Below are 20,768 nucleotides of genomic sequence, written 5' to 3' on the forward strand. Positions count from 1 at the left end.
ATAAATTTCAATAGTACATTGGATTTAATTTATCAACATAGACCTCATGTTTAATGTTAATCCTTACATCTACTATAATAGAATATATTGTTAGTGCTGAGATTTTTCACGTAAATAAATACATAGATCGGCAAAATTTGTTTATGTACCTTAATGGTCTAGTAGTAGAAACGTTCTGGGTTCTAATCCGCCCTCGTATGTTTTTTTCTCTCATCAAAACCGAATATGTTCATCAGTGATTGTTTATCAAGACCAGGGACACGTTTGTGTGCATTTTGTTTTGTGATTTCACCAAAACGAATAGAGTATCCGCAACAGCGTTAAGTGATAGATTGAAGCGCTCGTCTGTGTAAAGACTCCATGAGACGCAAGAGAACTCTGTCTGTATCTGTATCCAGCGTATATAGTTTATTTATATAGTATCATATTATCCTATGTTACTTTTCTTATTAACTTAACCAATGTTAAGCCAACAACCAAATCATATTTGGTGTTGTTATTGGTAACTAAAATATTCAGTCATTGAAATAAAATAAAATAAAAAAATTGCCTTGGCAACTAACTGAATTAAATGAGTTTAAAAGGGACATGCTTACACTCCAGATAAGAAAAGTGGATTATTACTTTAATCCGCAGTTTCACTGACAGAGTTGTTTCGAACTCCCAAAACGAACATAGTTACGGCCTGATTTTGTTTGGAATGAAATCACATCAGTTCATTCTTCGATTTTGCTTGAAGTATATCGGCGCCTTAATCCCTGGATTCAAGGGCCATCTCCAACCCTTGGAGGACGACCCCTAAAACAACACCTCACATTCAGAGCCATGTTTCACATGCCCAATTAGTGTCTTATGAGGCACTCACTTCAAACCAATTAGACAATGTCATGGCCAATCTGTTGTCCCGGAAAGACCCTGACGGTTAAGAGAGGATGAGAAAAGCAATTTGCAGTATGACATTGCAAACTTTTCATATTGAGGTTGTAGACTTTTTTTTTTTTGGCACGTGATTCTATGCAATATTAATGATGACCAATATTTATGTATTGCCTTCCTTATTTGTCCCCATCTGGGCACCTGTTATGATAGCAGACAGACTTCAATTATCCAAAACAATATCAAATGATACTCTGTTGTCAATGTATACATGACTGGTTTGGGCTAGAAAAGCAACTTTTGTCTTCTCAAATTTGTAATAGGACAAATTGTGTCTTGCACTGCAAATCTTTCGATCTGCTCTATTTCTGACAATTGCAACACTAAAGGGCAGTCAGAAATGACCTCACTCCTTAGCCAAATGATTTAATTAGCAACACTACTGAATAGCAACACTAGCTTTGGACACAATCAGCATTAATTCTTATTAAAGGTGCATTCCAGTGACACAGTGAATGGTAGTGAGGGAATGTCATCTTGAGCTTCGTCTGCGGTCGTCCCGTTTTGGAAAGCCAAAACCGTGAATCTGCTTTCCACAAAGCATTAATTTATTTAGAAAAGCCACTGCAATGTGTGCTTTTTCCTCTGGCCATTTGAGCAGAAAATGAGATCAATCATGTTGGTGAAATGAGCTCCTATTCTTTCTGTCACGATTATTTGCCGGGTTCGATGAGATTGGATTTCAGTAAAGAGTTGTTGTCTTCACACAAAAAGCTTACCTTCCTGGGTAATGTTTAGAAGCGAAGGATCGACCACTGGCATGGCTCGTGGAACAGGCACTGGTTTGATGGGCTGTGCTGCTCCAAAAGAAAGGAAAAAGTCAATTTAATCATAAACATAAATGCACTTTTGCATTTGCAATCATGGCTGATAGAATGTTGAAACACTGTAATGGACGAATTAACTAGTCTACCACTGTAATTGATTCAGAGTTAGATAGGCTTAGCTAGTAGCTATGGCTGAGCATAATCTTTCCTTAGGGAAAAAAAGAACAAAAGCTACATTTTATATGAAACCATGTTTAATTTGGTTTCATCTAAAGAGTTCGAGAGCTGACATGGAGTCAAACACACGAGCAAGGAAATGAGTACATGCAACGTATGATCAAATTAAGTGGCTGCATGTGGGGTGCCATGTTGCAGATTAGTCATTTCCGTGTCTGGAAGCCGAGGTACTAATCACATAGGACAGCAGTTACCAAGGGGAAACATGCCCTTCATGGGGACCCTCAGCTTACCTTTTTGCTCTTCAAAAGGAAAACAGGAAACCAGAATGGGAAATATAAATACAAATACACTACAGCTGTGTCCCAGCACTCTGAGAAATACTAATTAACCTGTATGTTTGAGTCAAGGGATTAGAGTTATTGAATGACAGTCGGTGTTAGAGTGATTCATTCTGACGACATTTGCTGCTTTGCTCACACAAATAGAGCAAATACTTTAAAATATTTTAAAGTTAGTTATCAAATGCATGGCTATCCATAAACAAGTAACAGCCCTTGAAATAGTTTAAAAGTCTGGGGTTGATAAGATTTTTTTTTTTTTTTTAGAATTCTCTTGCACTTACCAAGGCTGCATTTATTTAATCAAAAATACAGTAAAAACAGTCATATTGTGAAATATAATTACAATTTAGAAACGATGTTCTATTTTTATATATTTTTTAAAATAATTTATTCCTGTGATAATATTAAGCATCATTACTCGTCTTAAGTGTCACATGATCCTTCAGAAATAATTCTGATATGTTAACTTGGTGCTCAAGAAACAAACCGTTTTTGTGGCAAGAAAAAATTCCCAGAAATTTTGGATGAATAGAAAGTTTAATTCATTTGGAAGAAAAATGTTTTTACTGTCACTTTTGATCAATTGAATGCATCCATTCTGAATAAAAGTAGTTTTTTTTTTTTTTTTTTTAAATGGCTACCCCAAACTTTTGAACAGTATGTATATTGGAAATTGGCAGATGGTTGTAAAGTAATAATTCCACTAAAGCTCAGCTAGCTTACCTTCTGGATGGGGGATATCTGCAGGTGTATTGGCTGGGGCGTGAGACCCAGGAGGTATCTGAATATTACTGAAATTGGATGCTGGGGGTTGGTTTGACGGATGGCCGTGGAAAGAAGGCTGGGATTGGGGTGGATCGTAAGGGGCTTGTGAAGGACCACCACCCTCGGCACCAAACTCATCATCTAAAGTAAGGAGAATAAACAAGCAGATATGTTCATGCATTGCACTGTCAAAATTAAGCTTGTTGTGAAAGTGCCCAGAAAGTTTGACTTAAAAAAAAAAAAGCCATTGTTCTGGGAGTACTGATAAAACTAATGCCTTCCTAGAGTCATTTTTCCACAACTAATGGAGCTCTGAACAGTCTGCTGCCAGTACTAATCAGGATTTTCTGTTGTCTCACATTATCCCATTCAGTGCTGAAAAGATGCCTGTGTTCAAAGCATTTTCTTGCATAATTTTATCATGAATACAAATCATGGAACAAATGACTCTCATTGCCAGTCAAGCCTTTGATGAAGTGGCTTCAATCTGAAAGTACCAACACAATTTCCTGTAAGTAAGGAGATGCTTGGCAGAACAGTGAAACAAACACTACATAAAAATGTGAAATTTGGACCTGTGGAATTTTATCAGCTTAATCTATTACACAAGTGACCTTTTAATGTGATCTGATTTGAGTTACACGCTTTTTCCCATCAAAACCCTGGAATAAGTTGATGAGAGCAGTCATGACACGGAACCAATTTCAATCAACTGCGAGCTGAACCCTAAGACACCCCAAAATGAGTGATGAATATAAATAAATAGAACAAGAAAAGAAGCAAGATATTTCAATTAACTGTGGCAGCGTTCTTCCATTTGAAATGTAACATCAATCCCAGAATCATAATGTTTCTAAAAGCCCCTGGGCAGATTCAATTTTGCAAAAATATTATATTACAGTAAAACACAGTTTAGAGGTTAGCGCCATATATATTTGCCTGCATCAGCAACATTTAATAACAAGGTAAAACTTCAATTTAACATTTCATCACTAGGAACAAGTAAATAAAGCATATGAAAAACACATGTCCAAATTTGGTTGATTTAAACATGCTGTTTTGACGACTTTCCTTTCCCCAGACATGTGTCAGGGGGTTTATTTTCATAATCGGCAGAGAAATAATAAGGGTGGGGCAAGTCAAATAAACATTATGCTCTTATGAAAATATGGCCTTCATATGGTTTCTGTGCAGTGGCGCTTCATTAGCCACAGATTAGGGGGATTCCTGGTCAATCTTGGAGAAAAGTTGTGTTCTCTGAGCGATGCTGCAGGCGGATGAAGAATTGTGAATAAGGCCATAAGCTGGCAGACTATGACCATGAAAGTCTATACTCAAGATAGCTTTGTACTGCTATAGTGAAAAGAGAGGTTGTGATTACAGAATGATAGCAGCACAAAAAGCCATCCCTTCTGTTCTTAAGAGCAATAATCCACACAAAAGGGGTGGATGAAGAGCCGAGCTATGCATAAACAAGCTGTGGCTCTGGAGAGTATTCTGAACACCTGAATATATATCATGCTTTTCCAAAGAGCAATGGGGGGAATAAATGCCATGTAGAACTAAACTGCACAGAACATAGAAATTAATGTTCATTTGGTCTATGTGAGTAATCCACATATAATTCAACTAAGCACCTGCACTTCTCTAAACAGATCGTTGAGCCCTATGGGCCTGGACTAAAGGTCAATTGCAGTCTAACAAATCAGCACGGAAAGAAAAGGCTGTTTAAAAAGAAAAAGAAAGACCATAACCAATGACAAAAATGATACAGTAAATAAGCAGATGTATTTTGTGAGTAGTTGTTGCTGGATCGATGTGCTATAGAACCTACCTTTCACTACCCAGTGCATTAAAAAGATCGATCTGTTAAACTTAATTTCAAAACTCTATTAAAGGTCTCACTAATGAAAAGACTGCAAACTCTGAAAGGCCTTTGTTTTTAAGCAGGAGGGTGATGGAGGGGGAACTAACATTGGCTCTAGCACACTACGGATTCGTAAAAGTCAACATGAGGCTTAAGAGAAGCTCTCTCTGCCAATATGCCTCTTTATTTATTATTGATCTGCGCTGATAGCCGAATTATGAAATATTTCAAAGGGTGTGCTCAACTGAACTCTACTGCAGCTGGCCAAAAATTGTGACCTACATTACACTTAAAAGAAAAATGTATTCTGTGCTAATTAGTGACAAGGAGGGAATGGATAAATTGTGAACAGATGGAATTGTTTTAACATGAGAGAAAAGTCATTTGTAGAATTGTAACATGCATGCAACATTGCAATGGGAGGAGATGCTGTCATAATAAAAACTAGCAGCAATCAGAACTGTTATGGGTGATTTCGTTCAAAAAGGGGTTCATTATAAGGAATAATTAAATTTGCGGCATGTCCAAATCACGTTTTGCAATCAGTCATGCTACATAAAGTTAAAATGTTATACATAATCATACAGTACAAGTATACATATGGTCATGCCTGTTGCATTTGTCTCAATTTAGTCCAACATAATCTATGTAATGCAAAACAATTTAAATAGAGCAATCCACAGATAACTACCTGAAAACTACAAAAGAGACATTTAGACAATGATTTCAGCATGTCTACAGGATGTTGTTCACTGACTTTTTAAACGTCTAATTTTTTCCAAGCTGTACTTGTCCTGACATTGGAGCCCATTTCTGTTTGACCTTAATTTCTCAACTGGGCTGCAGTAAAGAGACCTTTACTTTCCATGGAGTCATGGCACGGGTGCAAAGCCTACTCCAGGAAACGAACAGCTACTGGTGTAAACACTGTAGATGAGTCTTAGGAATAGTATACTAATTGAGTAAGTTGTTACAGATCAGTTTTCTTTCCTTCAAATAAGCCCTTTTCCCATGCCCCGGGGCGTGCTTGCCGTGCATATATTCCCGTAAGTTGGAAAGCCAAACTCGGCCAGAAGACAATACCACTAGTATGGCTCTTAAAGGAATATTCCACATTCAAACACAAGTTAAGTTCAAGCAGCTGTAGTGGCATAATTTTGATAACCACAAAAATTAATTTTTACTCGGCCCTCCTCCTTTTTTTTTTTTTTTTTTTACAATTTAGCTTTTATGCATAATGCATTATAAAAGTATTTGTAATTGTAGAGTCTCATGAATAATTGCAACCATTATAATACTTATCTATTCATAGTTACACCTTTAAAAAGTATAATGCATTAAAAAAATGACAAACCACCAATTTCAAATGCAACAAGGATTCTGCAAAATACTATAATGCATTTTAACTTTAGTTAAAATTATTTATGATAAGATATAATGCATTATAACACACATTATGAATACCTTTATAATGCATTATACATAAAGGCTTTAAGTGTTACCAAATCTGGTTTTGAACTCACATTCTCCCTTTAACAGTAAAACTGAACAAATTAAATGTTAACATAAAATATTAAAACACTTACCGCATGTAATCGGATTTTTTTTTTAGCAATTTTCTTTGCAAGTGGAAATAAATAAAAAATTCCTCTATAATAGCAAATTTCTGGCTGCTTTCATGATATGTTGAAATGCACCATATTTTTTATGTTAGAGCGACTGCAGCCTAACTGTAACTTGAATGCGCAAGGCTTCCGGTGTCATCCGCTTCCTGATATTTTAGCTATAGAAAAACAGTCTGTTATACTGCTTGATATTGCAAACTGTTATTTGTTATATTATTTTAATTTATTATCATAATCATAAACACACTGGTTTGTAGCACAAATAGTTTTACCGCTTCCTGCACTAATTCTTCTAGTTATTTACCTATCGAAGCAATATGAATTGGAATTCTTGCACATTCACAGAAAACAGTTCACTTCTGCTATGGAAAATAAGGTGGATAAGATGCCCTGAATGTGTTAGTTGTCATTCTGGGATCCCACATGCACATGAAGAACATGATTAACTGGTGAGAACAACAGAAAACGAACAGTTTATCAGCTGACCCAATGCAGGTCTGACCTCAAACAAGTTCTGGTGTTCGTTACACAGCACATAAACATCTCGGCATATTTTTATAATAGGTTTTATAGAGGACCTCCTTGGAAAAGGCAATTTGACGGACACATGGAACGAGACAAATACTGTGATAAGGTGCTTAAACTCCGCAAGGCAAAAAGCATGCTATCATGTAACATTTTTGTCTTGGCAATGCTGCACATCAGTGGGAATAACCAAACATGAGGTCACTACTTAACAAGAGGGGCCCAGCTGCTAGGTGTAAAGCTAAAGAAATAAAATTTAAATATCATTATTTATAACATGAAGAAAACATGTGTTACATGAGGTTTAACAACAGTTAAAAACAAGCAGAATAAAAAACTGTTCCGATACAGACATTATAAGAGTATGTCACATACTACAGAAACATACGGTGCATGCGTACGTCCCAACGGCTCAGTCTACAGATGACTTCATCTCTGACATGAGCAGGTCAGGTCAAAAGCAGCACGCCCAGCAGATGTGGAGAGAAAAGTGATCTAACTAAACCCCACCGCCAAGCACTACTTTGACCTGCACATGAAGGAGAAAAATTATTTTCAACAACCTTCTTAAATACATTATCATGCAGTCAAACGTTCACATCATCACAAGATACGCTTTTACCATGATCCCGCAACAATATAGTTGGTGATAATATTAAACTAAGAGGTTCAACATTTAGGCTAACTGCAAAAGGTGTTCACAAATGTCTGGACTCATAATACTTAAATTTGCATATTCTACTTCATAAATATGCTATATTCCTGGCCTATTGAACTTGAATTCGACCTGCTTAAAAAGTTCAGTGTCTCTTTTGAGATTGCTAGTTTTTTGTTTCACTCTATTTCTCCGAAACTTCTTTCCTTGATGGGAAAATGTGTCACTGCATGCGCTGTGGAGAGCGTGTGTCATCTGTCAATAATTCAGTTTTAAAACCAGTGAAGTCTTACAGTCATCGAATCATCCAAACTGAAAAATGAAAAATTACTTGCTCACATTAATTCATTCTCAACCTGTGTGTTTATTATGCAATGAAACCATAGCAAAACAGAAAAAGCACAATGTGAAAAAGCACTAGAATCGACGCACAGCACTAGTATCAATAGTCTGATTTATTATCTTTATGAAAAAATGATGTAAACAAGTTTACTGCTTTTTTTCTGAATTTCCTCCTAGGTAGAAATCTTTCTCATGAATAATACAAAATGTTTTTGTTTTTTTTTACCAATTTTTTTTTTTACTAAAAATCATCTTTTATTTTTTAAATAAACAAATATATAATAACATAACTGTGCTCTGCTGATTTCATTCACAAAATATTCTAGCTCGGGCCTGCCCCGATGTCGATGAATGTTTCATTTGGCCCACTTCTTGATGAAGTTGAATAACCCTGCTATATGCTATTGGCACGGCCATGGTTTTCTACGTCTGGTGATCATTTATTTAAATAAAGTTTCAAGAGGAAATGGGTTTGGTATTGCTATTGTGTTTAAACACTTTCTTTAGGAGGATTAAATGACCTTTTCCTTTCCAAATGTCCAAATCCAAACCTTTTGCTTGTGTAACTCAATACAAAATTAATGAATTAACCATTCCAATTTTTTATAGTGGAACATAAGCAGCAACTTATTAAACATTAAGCAATCTATTTGTGTTCTGTGAATCGATTACATTACTCTAACATCCTTTTTTTTGTTGAATGTAATGTCAAACACTGGCTACAGGCAATCCAAAACTACATACACTGCACGAGAAGCACAATTATGCTGAACGGTAATACATTCATTCTATTCTGTCAGAAAAAGAGAAATACAAAGTTTGAGACATTAATTGCAGCCACCACAGTGCAACTTCCTATTACTGTTAGTCATTCTTTTTCCAGTCCTCCTACAAACCCATTTAGGTACTTCTGACATCAAACTACTTCAGTTAAGAAGGTGATTAAACTTCAGACAACACCAGAGACTGCACCTATTTACTAACCATAACAAAATTGAAAGTACTTTCTCTCTCTGGCAAGCTGTAATCTGTTTGGCTGGCTTAACTAATCCCTTATTTTAAATCTTAAATCAATTTGTCTGTAAAACAACGTTTTGTTTACAAGTACTGTATTACATTTTTAAAGACAAATTTAAACTCTGACTCGGTCTGAATTCACTCTGTGTAACTCTACTTGATGTGATGCTTCAGCCCTTTCCTTCCTAATGACTATCCTTGACTGTAAAATAGTTAGGCTACTCAACAGTGAATAATTTTCACACTATTAAAAGGGGTGGCAACCCTGATCTCCTGATTGTTAAAATAATCACTACATAAATAGCAGCCTGTGCTGACTCGCAGGAGGAGGGTCACTGGGCGAGCCAGTCATCTCCTGTGTTCTTCACAACTTTGATAAGGCACACAATGTGCTAACATTTACTGACTCAGAAACAACAGACTCGCATGGAGAAAGCCCCTCAGTAATCCTGAAGGAAAGCCCCCCGGCTGGTGTGTATTTTGTTAATGGGAGTCACAGGATCATTCTGGGGGAGCAGATATAATATCAGCACCTACCATATGCTTCCCCCTCCATTCCAATAGGACCAGGTTGCGGAGTCTCGCCATTCTTTAGGCAGTTGTGGATGTAGGCTGCCTTCCACTTTGCATACTTCCTGTGTTGGACGTTCTGGAAAGTAGTGGAAAAGGGGAGAGTCAATCAGTGAATCATTAAGATAAGAAATGCTCAATTAATGAACTTTCTCTGCAAAACAATAGGCAAAAAGGGAGCAGATCTGATTTGTTAGGATTTTGGCTGGATATGACATGGATATCACTTGACTGATGAATGATTCACTCATGACCATGATTACGGTAAATTCACTCATGAATGTGAGTTTAATTACTGGCATGTTCTGCATTGTTGTCAAATAAAGCAATAAGACATGAGAAGCTGTGCATTAAAAGGGATCTGATGTCAGTTAAGGGCTGCAAAGGTAAAATTCCTTGAATGGCTTACGCAATATGTTAAAAGACACCAATATTTATTACAATCAGCGGTTTTCAAACTTTTTGATGTCAAGTACCCCAAATATAATGACACTCTTGTAAAGTCAAGTCACTTTTATTTATATAGTTCTTTATACAATACAGATTGTTTCAAAGCAACTTTACTGTGATAAGAAAAACAACAGAATCAGTAATGCAAATAGAATTCAATTCTGCTGTAAAGCAGCTCTAAAAAAGACATTAGTGTCATTATTCAGCTGAAGTCAGTTCAGTGTTGATTCAGTTCATTTTACAAAAAAAATAAAATTAAACAAAGTAAAATCAGCAATAAAGCAGTTTTGTTCTCATCCAATAGTGTCAGTGCAGTCAATAATATTACTGAATTATAAGTAAAGGGGCCCCTTTTCTTAGAACAAAGTAAATGTATATCACGTAAAGTACCTGTCAAAAGTTCGGAAACATGTTTTTTGAAAGAAGTCTCCTATGCTCTTTATTTGCTCAAAAATACAGTAGTAAAACCCGTAATACTGCGAAATATTACAATTTAAAATAACTGTTTTCTATTTTAAAGGAACACTCCGACTTTTTGGGACTTTAGCCTATTCACCTTATCCCCCAGAGTTAGATAAGTCCATACATACCTTTTTCATCTCCGTGCGTGCTATAAGTCTGTTTGACGCACCCACCGCTAGCCTAGCTTAGCACAAAGACTGGATGTAAATGGTTGCAGCTAGCATACTAATCCAAATAAGTGACAAAATAACGGAAACATTTTCCTATTTACATGTTGTGATTTGTATAGTCACAGAGTGTACAAAAAACAAAGTCACATGAGACACAGACATATTTTAACCGTATAAATACTGGGAACTATATTCTCTGAAGGCGAAGCACTGCTACTTGGGCGGAGTGATAACCGCAGCACCTGAGACGAGCCGTGGTGAGGAGCAGAGAGCGCGTCTCAGGTGCTGCGGTTATCACTCCGCCCAAGTAGCAGTGCTTCGCCTTCAGAGAATATAGTTCCCAGTATTTATACGGTTAAAATATGTCTGTGTCTCATGTGACTTTGTTTTTTGTACACTCTGTGACTATACAAATCACAACATGTAAATAGGAAAATGTTTGCGTTATTTTGTCACTTATTTGGATTAGTATGCTAGCTGCAACCATTTACATCCAGTCTTTGTGCTAAGCTAGGCTAGCGGTGGGTGCGTCAAACAGACTTATAGCACGCACGGAGATGAAAAAGGTATGTATGGACTTATCTAACTCTGGGGGATAAGGTGAATAGGCTAAAGTCCCAAAAAGTCGGAGTGTTCCTTTAACAAATTTAAAAATGTAATTCATTCCTCTGATGACAAATCAGCATAATTACTCCAGTCTTCACTTCAGTGTCACATGATCTTTCAGAAATCATTCTAATATGCTGATTTGGCGCTCAAAAAACATTTTGGCTTATAATTATCAATAGTAATGTATCTGTCGCATCACATTAAAGAGCGACCAAATGGTATGTATTGTTTGAATTTCATAATAAAATGGACAGAATTTGAAATCTGAGACTTTGTTTCATATCAAAAAAGTAACAAAGCCTATTGTGATTTATTTGATGGGTTGTGCTCTACAACGTTCTGTTCATTCATCAACTGATAACAGCAAGGTTTTGGGATTCTTGGGATTTTGATTAGTCGCTTAAAATCGATAGAAATCTATAATTTTTACCTAGCCTTAATAACAGCTATTTTATTAACTTTACACGAGGGACATTTTTTTGTAATGAGAAAAACTAATGCAATGCATTTAGCATATTATTTATGTAAGAGCTGTAATTATTACATTTGTACAGTAATTATATATATATATATATATATTCATCGCTCTGAAGTGTGCTGAAACCTGTAATTACACCACCAACTCACATCCATTAAAAGGGTTTTGCAGACTCTTGAAGCCCTTTCACATCTCAACTTCTACTTTTACATACATTAGTACTGAGTCCTGTTAAGTCTAGCACTAAAAAGTTCTCTTTCCTCATGTAATTTAATATGGCACAACTCCTTGTGGCATTGTCAGAGAGAAACAGCACAGTAATGGAGGGCGATTCTGAGAGCTCATTGTTGAAACAGTCAGTCCAATGAGCTCTCTACAGTAGGAAAATGTCTGGCCCTTAGGGAGCGAAGAACATTCAATGAAACATTGTCCATCTTCGGACACAGGTCACTTCCCCTCTGTATAAGAGAGACATCTGCGGCCATGGCGACCAGTAGGGATGGTCTAATAGGCACACTGGAAATACACAGATTCAACTGGTGGATTAGCAACACTTTCCGGGCACAAATTTGCCAAGAACTGGCCTCTCAAAACCTCTGTGTACATTGAGACTGGTGAGGCGTTGTCAGTCCTTGGGCTCACTTTTACAGTTTCCCATTAATTTCCACGTTTTCATAGCAGTTTTCAGATTTGAACACGAGAACATGGCTCTAATGACGTATTTGATTCCATTAGACGTTTTCAGGTTCCACTAAATTAGGCGAGCTTGTGTCTGTGCCATCAGAAACAGGGGGACTGTGTCAAGAAACACATCTCAGGCCCATATTTATGTCCCTTCAACACAAAACGTTGTCTTATTAGCCTTGCCGTCAAAATATAGACCTACTCGGTTGACAATGTAGGGGACGAAAAGACTCAGTGACTCACCTCTTCTGATAATTCGCCAAAGACACTCAACACATCAAACAGAAGACTTGAGGTGTAGAAGGACTTGATCATATTCCTGTGACCAAAACAAAAATTAAACTGTTAAACTACACAGCAACGCAGTCATTTAGTTAGTACTTCTTTACACTAAAATTAAGCCTGTCTCATAAAACAGACGTGTGAAACAAAGAACATCTGCTTATAACACAACTATCGTTCAAAAGTTTGTCGTCGGTAAGGTTCTGTAAATTGATCAATTTTTACATTTTAAAATAACGATTTTCTATTTTAATATGTTTTAAAATGCAATTAATTTCTGTGATGGAAAAGCTGAATTTACAGCAAACAATACTCTAGAATTATCAATTGGCCAACAAATAATTTGTTTAAAATTGACTTCTGAGATAAATGTTTAAAAGTTACCAGCTACACAGCAATAATGCATTTAGGTCAATAACAATCTCTATTAATTTGATTAAGATATATTCAGACTTAAGGGATGCATTTAAGCAAAGGGATGCATTTAAAAAACACATTAGTCATATCAAAATATCAATCCAGAACAGTTATTTTTTTGAGAAATCCAGAACCTTTGAACAAAAAAACCCCCCCCTAAAAACTAAAGAGACAGTTAACTACTTGTAATCCTGACACATTCGTTTTTTCTTTCCAAATGTGGATTTATTTGTTCACACATGGTACCAACCATGCATTGACGTCATCAGCATTGCTTTTTGCCACAGACCCCAAAGTAGCTTTCTTGCTCAAATGATAATTATCAAAGACAGGTTTAGTTAGGTGTTTGAACGTGTTTTTCTATTCCAATGCGCTACTTTTCCATTGTTTTTCTATGTAAATGAGCTTGACGGACGTGTATAACCATTGTGCTCGCATCTTGCATCTTTTGCAGCGCCTCGCGCATGACACGTTGTTCTCTCTGAGAAAAACCTCATTCCCTCTTTAGAATAAAACCTTTAGGGTTAGGATTGTACATTCATGTTCAAGAAAACTTAAAGGAACTTGCTGAAAATACCAGCATTGTTTTTCCAGAATGAGGATAAATGTCGTGCACTGCAGTACCTTTTATTAGTAATACCTTAAAGTACACAATGATTCACCTTTTGCACTGTTTGAACAAACCCTGAGTATGTGAATACATCCTGAAGAGTGGCCTCTGGACAGGGAGTGCATGCAGGTCTGACAGCTTCCTATGGTAAGACTGATCTCCACTCTAAACCTCATCAGCAGGAAGAGGGAAAAGAACGTGAGGGCAAATGTGGCACGAAATGCCAAAGTTGATCCATTTCAGAATGTATTTTGAGACCTTAGAGGGAATGTTGCATCAACATAAGACTTTGTTAGCAATCCACATAGAGGTTCTTACGTCCACAACAACATCCTTCCTGAAGTCTACTTCTCTGAGATTTTATTACTTCTAGGAAGTGGTGGACAAAGTACACATCATGTACTTTGAGTAAAAGTACAGATACTCTATTAAAATATTACTCCAGTAAAAGTATTAAGTACTCCTTTTTCAACTTTACTTAAGTAAAAGGACTTGATTTTTAATGTACTTGAGTATTTAAAGTAAAACTTTTTTTTTTGTAATTTTATATACTTTTATATTAATTTTATATTGCATGTTTTATATAATCCTACTGCTATAATCCTACTGCAAGACAGTTTGGAATATTAGTGGATGCAGATACAGATGATCTGCAAGTAAGATAATTAATGTTTTATTTTAAGACCAAAACTTGTCATACACTAACACTATCAAAACATAAATATATTATAATATCAATTTAGGTTACTAATAGGCTACTTCATGTGTGCAAACAAATGGGGGAAAAAACTAAATATATTTAAAAATTATGAAAAACAAAATTCGTTTTAACAGAATTTTTTTTTTAAACAGACGTCACATTGGGATAAATGCATAACATTTTAAGAAGAACGCAATGCAAACATACCGGTACTAGTTTTATATAAGTTTAACTGGTACAGCAGCAGGGAAGACGCATGGACATTAATTTGCATTATGATTCTCATTTACAATAATCAATCCTACAATTCGGCATGAATGAAATGATCTCCCATTCTTGGCTCATTTTGAGTCGGGACTAGTGAATTCAGTGAATTGTTAACTGGAGACTCGCTCAGACCAGATCATTTGAATCAGTGAGTTGTTGACTCAAGAACAGCTCCAATCGGATCATTCCAATTCCCGAATGAATCGTTTGGTGGTGGAAAAGAATCAGCTCGTTCACAAATCAGACACCGCCGTCGCTTCTATACTTTGAAAATAAACTATAAAAATACTTTGTTACTGTCCAGAAGTGAACTCAGGTTTATCTAGCCACAACAAAACTAACAATCACTTAAAATACCTTGGGCAGTGCCAGTCCATATGACCTGAGGCCTGAGTCACTGCCAGGTATTCAGCTCTTGGACCCTTTACCAGCACCGCACTGCCTATGACGTCACTGTCCACAACAGCTTCATTATACTGCTGTGACCTGTAACGCAACACCTGGCTAATCCATGCCGTCTCACTCCCAGGCAACCACCCTGTACAGAGCCAGCTTTGTTGCTAATTTTAGCCTGCTACTCACTCCCTGTATGTGCAATAGTGACAGTGGGATTATTTTGTGTCACGGTTCGGTGAAAGGAAACTGTAATTAAGGTATGTGCATTTAAACAGGGAAAAAATTCTGTCTAAATATTCTGGGGATGTAAAATGCCAACTAATCCAACCTGGACCTTGACTTACTTGTGGAAATGTCCTGATCGATCTTCACTGTCTGCATAGAGGAACATTTTTATAGCGTAATTCTCAACATGGGCATTGCCAACTATTTCCTGCGAGATGGATTCGTTGTCGCTGAGCTCCTTCTTCATCTGAAACAAAAAGAGCCACTCAGAAGTTAGTTTTCCATGTGCAGCACTGATACAACCTAAAGTGCCATGCAAATGTGGTCATATTAGCATGTTTTAGCATGGGCAGTACTGTAAAGAGTGTTTACTGCACCATTTATGGCAGATTCTAGATGATTACTCTCTAAAGCCCTGGTTTCCATAGCATGACTCAATCATTCCTGAGAAGCATCAGCCACTTTGATTCCACTCCAGAAGCCTAGTGTAATTAATATTTTGTTGCAAAAGAGGGTCCCTCTGGAGAGTTGCCCACGCGCAATTAGTGGACTCATTCACCCAGCTATTATTATGATGATCAGCGACAGCAGGCGAATGAGTTTGTAGCCTCATGATTCACAAAAACTGTTAAAATGCAACAGACAATGATGACATTGCATGGACTAATGTAGCCTCATGATTATCCTCACTTCTAATAATACTGCGACAGCACAAAATCCAAAAATATCCATTTGTTTTCCTGGCCTGAGTTTTCAACAAGACTTCATGGGCATCATCCTTCTCTATGTTGGTTCATTGACAATAAATGTGCTGTAGCTTCATTTCAAATAAATTGTACACTATGATTACATAAATAGAATAAATGTTTGAGGTGGTCCTGCATTAAAAATTAAACTTCATTGCAAAATCAAATGGAATTGCTGGTTTCAGCACATTTTCTGCCTTAATCCTGATCTCAGCAAACCATGCAACACAGACGCCTGCGACCCGGTCTTTTACTTAGAGGTTTGGAATGGCCAGCACCCAAACGCCAAAGTTTCAGCCAGTCAGGCTCTGCCTTCCTCTCTGTGATGTTACAGTCTGCTAGAGAGCGTCAGGTTTCCTTGTAAAATCAGTAAAGCAAATACGACTGGTTACATTTCAACAGGTGGAACCTGGGCGCCTGAATGGACTCACTGTTCACATTTTAATGAAATTTTTACCTATTCCGTGAAAAAGCACAGTGAAGGCACAGTACATCACTTGTACTGTATCGTAGAAGAATATAAAAACATAAGTCGGAAGGAAGCGTGCAAAAACAGTACAGAGAGATTGGATGCTTTTCTGCACACTAAATCAAAGCCTTGAAACTAGATCTTGTCTATGCACACCGATTCCATGGGGTTCACTCAAAATCCCCTTGGAAAAAAAGGAACACTGGAGTCATTTTAACAGTTACTAAAAGGAAGCTTGTTCTGTTAAGAAAAACGGAGAAGGTTCTGTGTTTTTTGGCCAAGAGACTTGCTGATATTTAGAACGAGAGCAAAATATAGGTGAAGGGAACCTTATCACACGCATTCTGCTTCTCTGTACAAGTCGCGAAAAGCTATAAATCTATAAAACAAACACATTGGTCAGCACAAATCATGTTTACCTCCGTTACAAATTTACCCATATTTATTGTAGTCTGGGTCATGTTTTCTTTTACCTTTGTTCCCCGCTTTTCAAGGGTGAGGGCATATTACAACCTGTTCATGTTGTCATCTAATTTGTCTAGCAGTAGCTTCTACTAGTTGACAGATGAATTTGACTGGATGTTGCATAAACAAAGATTTCACTTACTTTTTTACCTCTAAGCCTACTCATCTTGCTATCCAACTATGCACAATAATATATTTAGTTAGATTTTATTATATGCATTTAGATTTTTTACCCAGAACAGACCTGTGAACCATTTACTGGGTTGAGAAACCACTGGTAAAAGTTAGGGTCGTAAACCAGTGTAATTTTATAAAAGCACTGCAAAATTATATCTCTACAGACAAAAAGAATGAGGTTGCTTCAGCTCACAACTTATGCATAATCTATAAATAGATAAGAAAAAAGTTCGAAGTTTAATAGATACATACACTAATACTCTTTGTGAAGTACATTTCATACACATAATCCCCTAAATGACAGATAGGTGTTTCCGACCATAATTAAAGAGCAGAGCATCATCTTTTCATTGTATGGTGTAAAAGATGAAGTACACTTCATGCTTCAGACCTTTTGACCGGATGTGCCCACCAGGATCTGGGTCTCCACAGGTTGTTGTTTCCTGTTTCTGTGACATTTAATGAACTGAGGCGATAGTAAAAGCGAGCACTGGAGACTGCAGGGTCTCCGCGCTTGTCTAATTGGTTCCTGAAATGTCTATAACAGTGCCTAGGCATAAAAGAAAATGTTTTTTTTCAACAGCTTCCTGCTCCCCTTTTGAGGAGACCTATAAATTCAGCCTTTTGAACTGATGAGAATATAGTGGCCTTAGTACAAAAGGTCACTAAAAATGTTTTGCTAATGCCACACAAACAAAAGAACTCAAAACCAGTCAAAGTATAAAAATCTTTAGGACTTAACTTACCGTTTCCAACTGATCCATTAGTTTCACAAGAAACTTCCGGCACTCTGGAGTTTTGCTATCTAGTTTCATTCCTGTCTGCATGGCGTAAAGTCGACCTGGAACACATTAAAAACGAGAAGAGCATTTTATTTATTTATTGAATGTTTAACCGCTGAACTGATGTCATGTTAGCATGACATTTAGTATGGAGTACTGGGGTTGTCACAGTACCCAAATTTCAGCAGTTGAATGCATAATATACTCGATACTACCTGTTCTGCAGAAATGCTGGTACCATAAAAAAAAATGTTTTACCGACTGGTATGTCTAGACACACCTTACTGAATATGTGTTTCTCATGACCTTAAAGCTTATGCTATAAATGACTAGAATTTTAGAATTAAATAAAATATTTTTTCGTTGGACCATGACTAAAGTAAAAAATAAAAAACTAAGGCAGCAACATGTGTTCAGTATATCAGAATTCCTTCACCATGGTCCAAGACTGGAAGAGCATTCCAGACTAGCTCATGAAGTTGGTTGAGAGAATGCCAAGAGTGTGCAAAACTGTTATCAATGCAAAGAGGTGCTCTACTAAAAAAAGCTAGACAGTTGTTTACATTAACTTTTTTATTTTCACTCTGATGTAAAATGTGGGGGGAAAAAATGAGTAGAAGTTTTCAAATGTTTGTCTATACTGTAAGGGAAAAAATATATTACTGATGTGTTTTTTCGAAGATGTAAAATAAGTAAAAACAGACACTATAACTAAATAAAAACAAATACATTTTAATGTAAAAGGATGTTGTAACATTTCTGAATTTTTAAACATTTTATGCTATCAAATTCCCCTTTCTTGCCAGCAAACTGCATCCTTTGCTGTTATGTGTCTTTGGACCACTGGAGTCCAGTTGTCAGTAGTTGTGGTTACAAAACATGGTCAAGCCCACACATCTGGCAAAAGTTTTCAATGTACTGTATTTTACAGGCCATATGTAATGAGTACAATGGAATTTTTACTGGCTCTTGCTCTTTTAGTATAATATACAATAGTGGCACATGGTCCTACTGAGTTAGAAAGGGTGAAAAAGTCCCATGAACCTTTGATGCACACTGTATGTGTCCTTTAGAGGACATATCTTGTAAAAATACTCAGAAATACAACTTTGAGTTTATTTTTCTCATTCAAATGGCTGTGAATCAGTAGCAGACGCTAAAATGCCGGCTAAAATAGACTGGAGTTGTGACGTAGTAACTCCACTGGGCGTCTCCACACGCGACGTCTTGGAGTGAAATAATGATCGGTGATCGGTGATAACTTTGATTAACTTCGGATAATACTAATTAACGTGTATATAATACTGTTGCCCCACCGGTATTGGGGGTGTAAGCTAGCGGGAGAGACAGAGCTCTCAGCAACGGGCAGGGGCAGGGTCGTCTCCGTGCCAACGGCTCCGCCCACAACGCAGAGGCGAATTGCTAATGAGCTACTGCCGCTCTGCTGAAGCGAAGTCCCAGAAAACGGCACAGGTTTTGTGATTTTGGCTAAAAATGGCATAATCATAATTTAAAGACCATTGGGAATGTTTAAAAATAGCTCAAAATATGATCGAAGTGGGACTTTAAATAGAAGAGCTACAACTCCAAAGATGCAGATGTTGCAGCTGTGAGAGCATAAAAGCTACACTTAAATGCAAAGTTAAGTGAATTACCTTCATGTCACACATGAATAAGGAGCATTATCCTGAGGGTCTATTTTAATTAATGAAATTGCAGTTCTTGATCAAGTGTGATCTACAATCTATTCAACAGAGGGGAAGCATGAAACAGAAAGAGCACAGAGTTTGTTCATTAGAATTCATGAAGGATCGCAGGTCTTCAATTATGGAGTGCCTGGAAGAAGACAACAATCAATTGCTATTGCACAAGTTCAAAGTCATTAAGTTAAGAGGGATTGTTAAGAGGGACACTTGGAAAAAAGGCAGTAAGCTCCGAGCGTTAGGGATATGCTCCCCTAATGAAGATAATATCTGGCCCCACCCATACTTTTACCAATTTAAAATCTCACCTAGGTGAACCTATGCTGTCCCAAAGGAAATTAAAAAGATGAGGGCTTACAAAGTATTCCACACCTTGCTATCGCATTTATGTGATGAAGAGGGATGAAACGATCCCCTCGCGGCCAAACATGAGCCAAAATATTCTTGCACTAAATATTAAGATACATCTGTGTGGACCTCTTAATGTAACAAAATTAAATGTCACTAGTCACTACTCATTGAACTGTTTCCACTTTGTTCTGAAAATGGTGTGTGTGTATATATATATATATATATATGGCCAGCAGCCATATCACCCTGTAGCCCAAGACTGGTTGCCCACTGAAGCTAAGCAGGGCTGAGCCTGGTTAGTACCTGGATGGGAGACCTCCTGAGAAAACCAGGTTGCTGCTGGAAGAGGTGTTAGTGAGGGCAGCAGGGGGTGCTCACCCTGTGGTCTGTGTGGGTCCTAACGCCCCAGTGTAGTGACACTGACAGGGACACTATACTGTCAAAAGAGCACCGTCCTTCGGATGAGACGTTAAACCGAGGTCTTGACTGGTCATTAAAAATCCCAGGATGTCCTTCGAAAAAGAGTAGGGGTGTAACCCCGGCATCCTGGCCAAATTTGCCCCTTGGCCTCTGTCCATTATAGCCTCCTAATCATCCCCATATACTGATTGGCTTCATCACTCTGTCTCCTCTCCACCAATAAGCTGGTGTGTGGTGGGCGTTCTGGCGCAATATGGCTGCCGTCGCATCATCCAGGTGGATGCTGCACATTGGTGGTGGTTGAGGAGATATCTT

The 20,768-nt window shown here is 37.3% G+C and overlaps 1 protein-coding gene and 1 pseudogene across 1 annotated transcript in view; one reads left to right on the forward strand and one right to left on the reverse strand.

Annotated features, from left to right (window-relative positions):
• vta1 (vesicle (multivesicular body) trafficking 1) overlaps nt 1-20,768 on the reverse strand; it is a 42,785-nt gene that overhangs the window by 2,531 nt on the left and 19,486 nt on the right. Inside the window, exons 2-7 of the mRNA XM_056269200.1 lie at nt 17,944-18,038; nt 15,460-15,587; nt 12,687-12,762; nt 9,558-9,669; nt 2,948-3,130; nt 1,656-1,733 (exon numbers count right to left, since the gene is read on the reverse strand). Coding sequence (XP_056125175.1) covers nt 1,656-1,733; nt 2,948-3,130; nt 9,558-9,669; nt 12,687-12,762; nt 15,460-15,587; nt 17,944-18,038 — 672 coding nt within the window. The remainder of the gene's footprint in view (nt 1-1,655; nt 1,734-2,947; nt 3,131-9,557; nt 9,670-12,686; nt 12,763-15,459; nt 15,588-17,943; nt 18,039-20,768) is intronic.
• LOC130103309 (5S ribosomal RNA) lies at nt 20,262-20,378 on the forward strand (annotated as a pseudogene).

Source organism: Rhinichthys klamathensis, unplaced genomic scaffold, assembly GCF_029890125.1.
Source record: "Rhinichthys klamathensis goyatoka isolate OS25496 unplaced genomic scaffold, OSU_Roscu_1.1 h1tg000281l_1, whole genome shotgun sequence".
Taxonomy (NCBI): domain Eukaryota; kingdom Metazoa; phylum Chordata; class Actinopteri; order Cypriniformes; family Leuciscidae; genus Rhinichthys; species Rhinichthys klamathensis.